Raw genomic sequence first — 10,859 nt, forward strand, 5'->3', positions numbered from 1 at the left:
GATAGGTGAACACAAGCAGCAGACCAAAGCAACAAATTATATGTTTGATGAAACTCTCTGATATATTGTGATCAGACCTGAGTCCTTTGCCTAGTTGACAGGATTAATTTCTCTGAGCCTTAAAGGTTCAGTGCAGCCAGTCCTAGGAAAGTAGCATCATTAAAATATCAGACGGAATGGGATCACAAGAGTCTAAAACCAATTATCCCAAACCTGAGACGGGAGAAACATGCAAAGTTTATGTTGCACGGTGTAGTCCCACAAATTACTTCCTAGTTAACCCATGGGTGGATAACTTAGCTGGATGGACAGAGTTCATGCAAGCTGCTAGCCCCTTTCCCAGGGACGGCGATAATAGCCCGTACCACATGGACATGATAAAGGGTCTTTGTCTGGAAGACAAAGAAGCATGGCCACATTTTGACCATGATCCGTCCTGGAATATGGATTACATGATACAAGGGGGTGAACAATGGTTGGAGATAGCCCCACATTGGTACAATGTACCATCAAATAAGAAGAAAGGGAAAACTAATAAGATTCCAAAAGATGACAGTCAGTTACATAAAATGGAGAAAAGAACAGAATTAAAAGACGTGTCTGAAAAGCCAAACCCACCACCTTACACTGTCCCGTCCGCCCCTGCACCCCATCTCACACTAAACCCTGTACACATATGTCCAATAGGGCTGCGCATCTTCACTCGTCTCACGATTCGATGCGATTACGATTATCAAGTCCACGATTCGATTCGATTCGATTCGGCGATGCATCACGATGCATCAAGATTATTATCCAAGTCCCCTTGTTTTTCAATTTTACATCAAAAAATTAATTCAATCAGTCAGAAATTGCACAAAAATATTTATTTGTATCTGCTATTTAAACAAATCATACCAAGTTCCCTGCATATCATATAGCAAAGTCTGAATAAACAAAACAGTGCAGCAGACAACAGTATTTATTTAAAACAGTACTGTCAGTGTCTCTGTAACATTAAACTATTGTGCTGGCCTGGCTGGTGCAGTTAGTTTATAAGTTTTACAATAGTTTTACCATATAATATATATTATATATTATATAATATTAAACAGTACCTACAAAAAAAGGAGCACTTCAGTTCCTGACTGTAAAACATCACAGTGAGTCAGTGAACCTATAACACAGTCAGTGACTGTGTTATAGGTTCACTCACTGTGATGTTTGCCAGTCAGGAACTGTCTGTCACACAGTGTGTTCAAGTTGTCTGTGTTGCAGAACTTCCTGGTTCACCGTGATTGTTTTGGCAGCAGGAGCGCACCACCACCAGCACCACCACCAGCACCAGCACCACCACCAGCACCAGATGGGTAGTAGTACGTCTAGATCAGTGCTATAAGCTCTCAGAGTTGTCACTTTACAGAAAACGTTACCTGCACTGAGCACTCAGCAAGCACTCTACCACGATACATCAACTGAAGCCAAGCCATGCCACCATTAGAGGAAGCTGGAAAATCCTTGACAGAATACATTTTCAACTGAATCTGAAAACCTTGGACAAATCTTTATGGGATCACAAACACACACCACAGAATACCAGAAAAAAAATAAACACACATCCTCCTCACTGAATCATAATGGTAAAGGGCAGGCCACAGGACGGGCAATGTGGCACAGCCACCATAGTCAGACATGATGTCAGAGAAGGTCGGTGTGTGTTTTTTTGGTTTGTGTGAATGTGTATTTGTGTGATCCAATAAAGATTTACTCCAGGTTTTAAGTTTCAATTTATTCTTTCAAGGATTTGCCTTCCTCTGGTGGCTTGGCGGGCGTCAGTTGTCTGGAATAAAATACAGAATTCTTTTGGTTGAAGGTTAAACCCCTAAACAGAGTCAGAAATTCACAGAGCATGACAGACACATTGGGAAAACACCAAAAAACACGTCAGTGTAAAAATACAAAATGGATCGGACGGACAGTCGCATAATAGAAAACCATTCTCCATCTCCTCTCCACTCCAGTGCTGCTAAAAGCTAGAATAATATCATATATTCTGATTAATCAGAATAATCAGGGGAGGGAAAGGGAAAAGGGGAGGGGAAGGGAAAGGAGAAGGGGGAAAAGGGGAGGGGAAGGGAAGGGAAAAGGGGAGTCTGGCAGGGGAGACAGAGAAATAAAAAATTTCAGTGGCAGAGACAATGCTATAAACAAAATCTATAAAATTAAAAACACTGCTCAGCATTTGGGAACATGTAGATTTTTCTGTAAGAACACCAATTGATCTACATGGTCTGGTTTGAGGGCGCTTCTTTTTGCAGTTACCACATCTCCTGCAGTGGAGAAAACCCGCTCTGCAGACACGCTTGTACCTGGGATACACAAGTATTGCTTTGACAGCCGAGAAAGGAGGGGAAATATGACCTCATGCTCACGCCACCAGTTCAAAGGGTCCTCAGTGAGAGGCAGAGGTGGGGCTTTACAATAGTTTTCCATTTCCTCTTCAGCCTTGGCATAGGGGGTCTTTTTGGGTTCTATTGTACCTTCAGTGTCAGTGAAAGACTGTCCCAGCAAACTCACGAGCAGCGATCTGGCCTTTTTGGGAGGAGATGGTGGAGAATGGTTGTCTTCGATGGGTGAACTGTCCTCTTCTTCCAGAGTTTGTTTTCTTCTAGGCACTTGATGATCCTCTTGTGTCCTCTCACTCTCATCTGATGTAATCTGTGTTTGAACAAAAAAGAAACGGAAAAAAAACAATAAGTAAAAACACAAATGTCAATGCCTTTGATTCTGATGAGGTGATGAAAAAGCACAGGAAACGGACAGTACAGTTCCCGCACCGCATCAGATTCAGAAGCGTGGTAGTGCTTGTGCTACTGTCGTTTCAAGAAGAAACATGATGGAATTCTTCAAATTAATTTAATTACCTCCAAGGATGCAGCTTCCTCAGTGACTCCTTTAAATATCTCCAATCTTTCTTCATCTGTGAGGATGAAAGGCAGTCCCTTAAAGCGAGGATCCAGTGCAGAGGCTGTATGAAGGATCTTCTTCTCGGCCTCACTGCTGTACCTCTTCTGGAGATCTGTTCTAATAGAATTCTTGATCTCATGGATCATGGGTGTGTCTCCCATCGTGTCTGTCATGCTCTGGAGAAGTTGTGCATTTATAGGGGCAATGAGAGAAACTGTTGGATTGCGCTCTTCTGACATCAGCATGGTTGCATCCTTCATTGGCTTTAATGCACTCACGGCGTCCTCTGCATTTGACACATCTGTTTCGTTTAGAGTGCAGAGATCGGACTCTCCTCTTCTGACTTCTGGAGACAGCAAGGTGGCACAGACTGCAGGTTGTTGTTCCAAGAACCTCTCGACCATGTCGTATGCACTGTTCCATCTTGTTGCCACATCAGTTATCAGCTTATGATTCTTCAGGCCAAGACATTTCTGTTTCTCTTTTAGACAGTGGCTTGCTCTAGTGCTGCGGTGAAAGAATGTGGATATCCGACGTACTCTGCCAAGAAGCCTAGAGAGAGTGGCCACTTTCAACGCTCGCTGGGATGCAAGATTCAGTGTATGGGCGAAGCATTTCACATGGGGGAATTTTCCAACTTGAGCTGCAACTATCATGTTTGACGCGTTGTCGGTCACAAGCACTACAGATTTATCGGACAGCTGCCATTCTTCCACAACATGAGAAAGTAGCTCTGCCAGATGAGCACCCGTGTGAGACTCATAAATGGCTCTCGTTTGCAGTACATGCGACAAAATCTGCCAGTCCTTACTAACGTAATGTGCTGTTATTGTAACATAAGACTCTGTCGTGACTGAAGTCCAGGAATCACACGTTATTGCGACTCGACTTGCTTGGCTCATTGATGCAATTATCTTAGCTTTGGTTTCGTGGTAGAGTGCAGGTATGACGTTTTCTGTAAAGTGACTTCGTGACGGGATCTTGTAACGCGGCTCTATCGTCTTCAAAAGGTAGCGAAACCCACTGTTTTCCACAACAGAGTAAGGGCGCAGGTCCTTCGCTATGAAAGCTGCCACAGCTTTTGTTATTCTCTTTACCTTTTCAGAGTTGGGCGGCAAAGTTGACTGTAACATTGCATCAATTCTTGGCTGATCTGGGTTCATTTCCTTGGTGGTGGTGGTGGTGGTAGGTTTTAGCATTTCTGGGTGAAAACGGCTGACGTGGTTTCTCAGATTAGTAGTATTCCCTAGATATTTAATTTTTGTGTGACAGATTTTACACACAGCGTATGACTTGTCCAATTCGTGCTTCCTACTTTTTTCATAAAAGCCAAAATGTTCCCAGATGTTTGCTTTTAAAAAGCTAGGTGCATTTTTTATCTCTCGTTCCTTTTGTTCTACTTCTGCCATTTTTATTTACTAGCAAATGCAATGCATGCCAGGCATCTATGTAAATTTGTGAGTAGGGATGACACAAGTCTTGAATTTGAGTGACTAAGCCTAAAGCCTGCCACGAGATCAACAGAAAAAGTAACACTGCTGGCTGCTGGTGGTGGTCGGGTGGAGCGATTCTCCTCCTGCCTGTGGTGGACTGGACTGAGCCTGAGGAGTGAGGAAAAACGGACAGGTGGTGACTGAGGTGACACAATTTTTTTTTTTAGGTACGGTAATAAGTTAATAACAGGCAGTGACCAGCTGCGCCTGCAGTCTCTGTGAGTGGTGTATCTGTGTGATGGTCACCTACCTGTCACAACAAGGTGGCAGAGTCTGGCTGGCACGTGGCACCTGCGCAGGCGCAGGGGCGTAGCTAAAAATGACTGGGCCCCATAGCAAAAAAAATTTATGGGCCCCCCGGTGGTGACCTCTATGAACCTTGTAAAGAAACCAAGACAATGGGGACACGGGACATAGCTTTCTGTAGCAGTTACATCTGACTCCGGTCCCCGAGGGGCCCAAAGGCTCCAGCATTATAAATGGCACATGGTAGGCGGCGGTAGAGAGTTTACATTGGTGCTCGAGGCTGTGCTTAATGCTACTTTCACACTTGCGTCAGAGGATTCCGGCAATCTGGACGCAAACGGATGCATTTGTCAGGCGGATCCGTCTGACAAATGCATTGAAATACCGGATCTGTCTCTCCGGTGTCATCTGGAAAAACGGATCCGGTGTTTATTTTTTTCACAGATTTAAAGGTCTGCGCAGATCGGAAGAACGGATCCGTCAATGCAGCAATTTTAATGCCGGATCTGGCACTAATACATTTCAATATAAGTTTAAAGCTGGATCCGGCAAGTGTTCAGGATTTTTGGCAGGAGAGAAAACTGTAGCATGCTGCGGTATTCTCTCCGGTCAAAAAACGTAAGAGGGACTGAACTGATGCCTCCTGAACGGATTGCTCTCCATTCAGAATGCATTAGGATAAAACTGGTCAGTTCTTTTCCGGTATTGAGCTCCTAGGACGGAACTCTATGCCGGAAAAGAAAAACGCAAGTGTGAAAGAACCTGAGAGACCATCAGTATGTTAGTCCTGGAGGTTTCAGGTTGATAGATCCTGTGTATGCTACATTGTATCCACAATAACCATCCTCTCAGTAGGGACTGATACACGTGTGAAGGGGCTCTGATGGTGCAGGATCAGTAACTGTCAGTAAATCTGACACCCCAGCAGTTTCAGATTCCTGCCCTTAGCTGAGAGTTGTCAGTGTGGATCACCTCCTGCTGGGAGCAATCTCCAATACTGTGAGATAAATGTAGACATTCCCAGACTGGCCACTAGGGGCCGCTGTTTGACCGCCTTTCATAGACCCGGAACCTAAAGTTCCGTCCACTGTAGTAGACGGAGGGGAAGAATAAGAAGAGACACAACCGAAAAAAATAAAGAAGAAACATGGCGCGGGCGGCAAAGGTATGAGAAGCGGCAATATGAGCTGTGTAGGTGGCAGGCGGTAGGTGGGTGTATATGCTGTGTAGGTGGCAGGCGCTTTGGAGGTAGATATTACATACTCATAGGTGACAGAACTTACCTCGCCGCCAGCCACCGCACGTCCGCACTGCCGCCTGCTTCTGAGTGTCTGACTGGGAGCCGGAGATGCGCAGAAACCACGCCTCCGGCTCCTCCTCACTCAGTCAGACCTGGCTCACTCAATGTTGTGGCCACCCCCTCTGACACGTCAGCGGGAGGCGGGAGGCGGGAAAGAAGGCGCCCAAAAACTTTTTTCCGACTCGGCTGCACGGCGGACGCGACGCTGACGTCATCAACATGCATCGATTATTTAAAGCAACCGCATCGATGCAGAATCGCCGGGGGTCGAATCGCGATGCATCGATGCATCGATTATATTCAACAGCCCTATCACAGATACACATGATTGCTTACAGGTCCTGGAACACGAAACTTCTCCAAGACATGATTTGTCATCCACACCCATTATAGGTGCTCCAGAGGTTTTTGTAGACGGTTCATGCACCAGACCAGATGACACCAGTTACTGTACAGGCTACGCCATTGTCATGCTCCCAGATGTTGTACTAGAGGCAAAGCCCATAAAGTTTCAGTCTGCACAGGCAGCTGAACTCATTGCCCTTACCAGGGCATGCATTCTACATGCTGAAAAACCAGTCACCATTTATACTGACAGTAGGTACGCACATGGGGTAGTGTGGGATCATGGAATGATTTGGCACAGAAGAGGTTTCACTGCAGCAGATGGTAAACGCATCTCACACTCACAGTTGGTCGCAGATCTACTTGAAGCCATCAGATTGCCTTCACAATTGGCAATTATCCACTGCAAGGCACACACCAATGGTAAGGATCATGTCTCACAGGGCAATGCGCTGGCAGATAGGGAGGCGAAACGAGCGGCCGACTACAGCCCCTCAGGTCCATGTAAACATTGGGAGATGCCATGTTTGGCACCTCCAACCCTTGAGATGTCACAAATGCTTACCGATCTTCAAAGATACGCCACTGAACAGGAACGGCAAGACTGGTGTTATCCAGTATTGCAGAAAAATTCTAAGACAGAATTACTCTGCAAAGAGGGGAGACCATGCATTCCCCAACACAGTGCTTCCATCTTTATAGCACATTTCCATGGAGCAGGACATAACAGCATACAGACAACTCAGTCATTGTTGAGTCAAAATTTTTACATTACTGACATCAAAAAGTTAGTAACAGAATATGTACACAGGTGCATCACATGTTTGAGGAACAACCCCAACAACCCCTTGAAGGTAGTCCATCAACACCTTGACTATCCCACTACTTCATTCACCCATTTACAGGTAGACTTCACACATATTCCCAAAACTCATGGTAGACAGGAATATGCTTTGGTGATTGTTGACATGTTCTCCAGATGGCCTGAAGTATTCCCCACCAAATCAGAGGATGCTAAAACAACAGCAAGGATACTTACTCAACAAATCATTCCTAGGTGGGGATGCCCTCTGATGATTGAATCTGACCAAGGGCCAGCATTCACCTCCAAACTCAACAAGGAAATTGCTAAATTACTACATATAGAATGGAAATTTCACATTCCATATCACCCGCAAAGTTCTGGCATTATGGAACGCATGAACTATACTATCAAAGATAAATTGAGGAAGGCCACTGCAGGTACTTTTGAAAAATGGAAAGAGATCCTACCCATAATACTTGCAGAAATAAGGATGACACCTAATAAGAGGTTAGGGTTATCACCATTCGAGATACTCATGGGGAGGCCTTTCCCCACCCCCTGGGCAAGACGCCCAATGATAGTGCAGGAAGGTGATCTTGATTTAATAAGGGAAGAATATGTCACCAAATTGATACAGGTTCTTAATAAAACTGAGAAAAAAGTTGCTTGTAAGTCTCCCTCTCTTCCACAGGAACCCACCCACCCATACAGGGTGGGGGATGAGGTAGTGATCAAAACACTGAAGAAAGGAAAATCCCAAGGTGACTTCGCATATGGCCCACCCACTACCGTGGTTGCAGTGACCAGAACAGCTGTGCTGACTGAACAATCTCCAACTTGGATCCACGCCACCCGAGTGAAGCTTGTGAGAACAAGAGAGGAGGCAGGAACGGAGGCAGACAGCCTTGGCCTTGAAGAAGGACAAGAGGTACTAACGAGGGCAGACAGCCCTGACCTCCAACAAGGCCCAGAGGTACTAACGGGGGCAGACAGCCCTGACCTCCAACATGATGAGCTCCTCACTCCTTTCTGGGAAATGGTTGAATGTACTGACTAAGATTGCTTCAATAATCTTGTTGATTTTACCAATTAGTAGTAAGGGAGAAGTAGCCGCAACTAGCAAGGGCGGCGTCATCACTTTTTGGTATAATTCATCTAACACTCACGTAGCCACCTACACCTTTTGCCTTTGTGATATCTTGAAAACATGTTCATATTATAACTATTGTTCCAACGACTATGTAGAAGGACAGGCCTATATATGTGTAACAGACTCATACTGGGGAAAAGGTTGTGGATACTGGGGATCAGTGGGATGGAATACAGGGACAAAATGGGGATATAAACCAGAAAGTGCCCTCAAAAGGAGGGATAAAAATTCTAAGTCCCTTTTGACTAGAATGACACTCCTTGAGAGAGGGACGTGTTATGTGGACACCTCTTCAGTGTATCATTGCAAAAAAAGGTCAGCGGAAATGAAGATTGTATTGACAATAGACAACCCTGGTAAATATGATGAAGGAGATTATGTATTGGGATGGTACTTCCATAACATGTGGGGAGCTGAGACTTCTCAGGTAACACAAATGTTCAAACTTAGAGATATGTATAAGTCTAAGGAATACCAGCCCATCACAGGTGTCCCCAAAAACCCACTAGCCCCGCATATAGTTTCTCTAAAAAACCTAAGGGCCATATCTAATCCCACATATGAGGATACTTTGGCCATGGGGACGGGTTTTTCTGATGTTAATTTGTGGCTGGAGTGGATGAAGTATAGTGCAGCCTCTGTGAATAAAAGTAACTGTTACATATGCGGTGCTGCCAAGCCACACCTAGGTACCGTACCCCTAGTGTTACCAGAAAGTGTTGAAGAATGTTTTTTGACTCTTTTTGTTAATATGTCTTATAACCACAGGGCATGTACAGAATGGAAATCAAAATACCCTCTTTTGTTAAAAAATCCTCGCCCAGGGGCAGGTATCCAGGTATATCCAGGTAACTACACATGTTACAAGGGGAGCACACATGGGAGGAATGTACAGAATTTCACCAAAGGTTATTGTCACAAATACAGCAATCTGAACATATCCCTCACTCAGAACCAAGTGTACTCCATAGGAGATGTGTACTGGATCTGTGGAGATGGAAAGATAAGATCCAGATTGGAAGGTGCCTGGAAAGGTGAATGTGCGCTTGCCAAAGCTATAATGAACATGCAAATTTTTACTGAATCGGATATTATAGACAAAGGGGTGCTAAAGAGAAACAAAAGAAGCGCCCCCCTTTCAAGTTTTGATCCCCATGTGTATATAGATGCAATAGGTGTTCCAAGAGGGGTCCCAGATGAGTTCAAAGCTAGAGATCAAGTAGCCGCCGGTTTTGAATCAATATTTCCCATCATTACTGTGAATAAAAATGTGGATTGGATAAATTACATATACTACAATCAGCAAAGGTTTGTAAACTATACCAGAGATGCATTTCTAGGGGTAGCAGAAGAACTACAAGCAGACTCGATCATGACATTCCAGAATCTAATGGTGTTGGATATGATTCTTGCAGAGAAGGGCGGAGTGTGCCGAGTATTGATTGATCCAACCTCCTGCTGCACATACATACCAAATAATACTGGCCCCACTGGTAAGGTCACAATAGCTATAAAAAAGCTTGAAGATCTGTCAGTAGAACTGAAAAAGAACTCAGGTATAAATGATCCATGGGATCAATACTTTGGGTGGTTCACAAATTGGAAACAAGGTCTCATGCAACTAGGGATTGTCATACTAATAGTAATTGTAGTAATAGGTGTAGTAGCATTATGTGTTATTCCCTGTGTGAGACGAATGCTAGAAAAAGTGCTCTCTAATATGTCATTATATCAGACTACTGTACCCCAGGAGGATCGAAGCCCAGATGGGTATAAGAATTACCTAATATCATATAGAGAGAAAAAGGACAAGAAAGGAAAGAACCATGTAGTGTGATCCACTAAAGGTTCTTAAGAGGGGATTTGAAAGGAATCCATGTTCTTTATTATGTCAAAATCAATTCTGCTTTTACTGATGTTTCATTTCTATGTTAGGTACTAACTCTGATTGCTGTGAAACTAATATACTGTAAGGTTTCTATTCTCTGTAACCCTGAATCTTATCTCTTTGGCACTACTCCCGGACAATATTCCTAATATGGAAGTTCCGTTTTTGTTTCTATTTCTCTGACTGCAGAATGAAACGTGTTAATATAATAGGTTAAATACATAACATACAATGATATGCTAATAAAGAGGGTAAAGCCCCCTCTATATAACCTGTGTGCATTAAAAATAAACCTTAGAGTGTTCATTCAGTACATCACTGTTGTGTCTTTCGTTACCTACTGAGTGAAGCGCTCTCCTGACGTCAGAAAGGACTCAAACCAAGCCGATACTAGAAGTTTGGTGCCAGGGGTACCAAGTGGGACTAAGAGATTCCTATCACATTCTGTATTCAGAATGCTATTATTTTCCCTTATAACCATGTTATAAGGGAAAATAATAATGATCGGGTCTCCATCCCGAACGTCTCCTAGCAACCATGGGTGAAAATCGCACCGCATCCGCACTTGCTTGCGGATGCTTGCGATTTTCACGCAGCCCCATTCACTTCTATGGGGCCTGCGTTGCGTGGAAAACGCACAATATAGAGCATGCTGCTTTTTTTTTTTTTTATGCAACGCACAAGTG

The 10,859-nt window shown here is 44.1% G+C and overlaps 1 protein-coding gene across 1 annotated transcript; it reads right to left on the minus strand.

Annotated features, from left to right (window-relative positions):
- Positions 1-2,131: 2,131 nt before the first annotated feature.
- Positions 2,132-4,383, minus strand: LOC120998136 (E3 SUMO-protein ligase ZBED1-like). Its single transcript, XM_040428674.1, has 2 exons — positions 2,904-4,383; positions 2,132-2,697 (listed from the first exon to the last, which is right to left on the minus strand). The coding sequence occupies exons 1-2, from the start codon at positions 4,353-4,355 to the stop codon at positions 2,215-2,217; spliced, it is 1,935 nt and encodes a 644-aa protein (XP_040284608.1). The 5' UTR covers positions 4,356-4,383; the 3' UTR covers positions 2,132-2,214.
- Positions 4,384-10,859: the final 6,476 nt, after the last annotated feature.

This window comes from Bufo bufo, chromosome 4, assembly GCF_905171765.1.
Source record: "Bufo bufo chromosome 4, aBufBuf1.1, whole genome shotgun sequence".
NCBI lineage: Eukaryota > Metazoa > Chordata > Amphibia > Anura > Bufonidae > Bufo > Bufo bufo.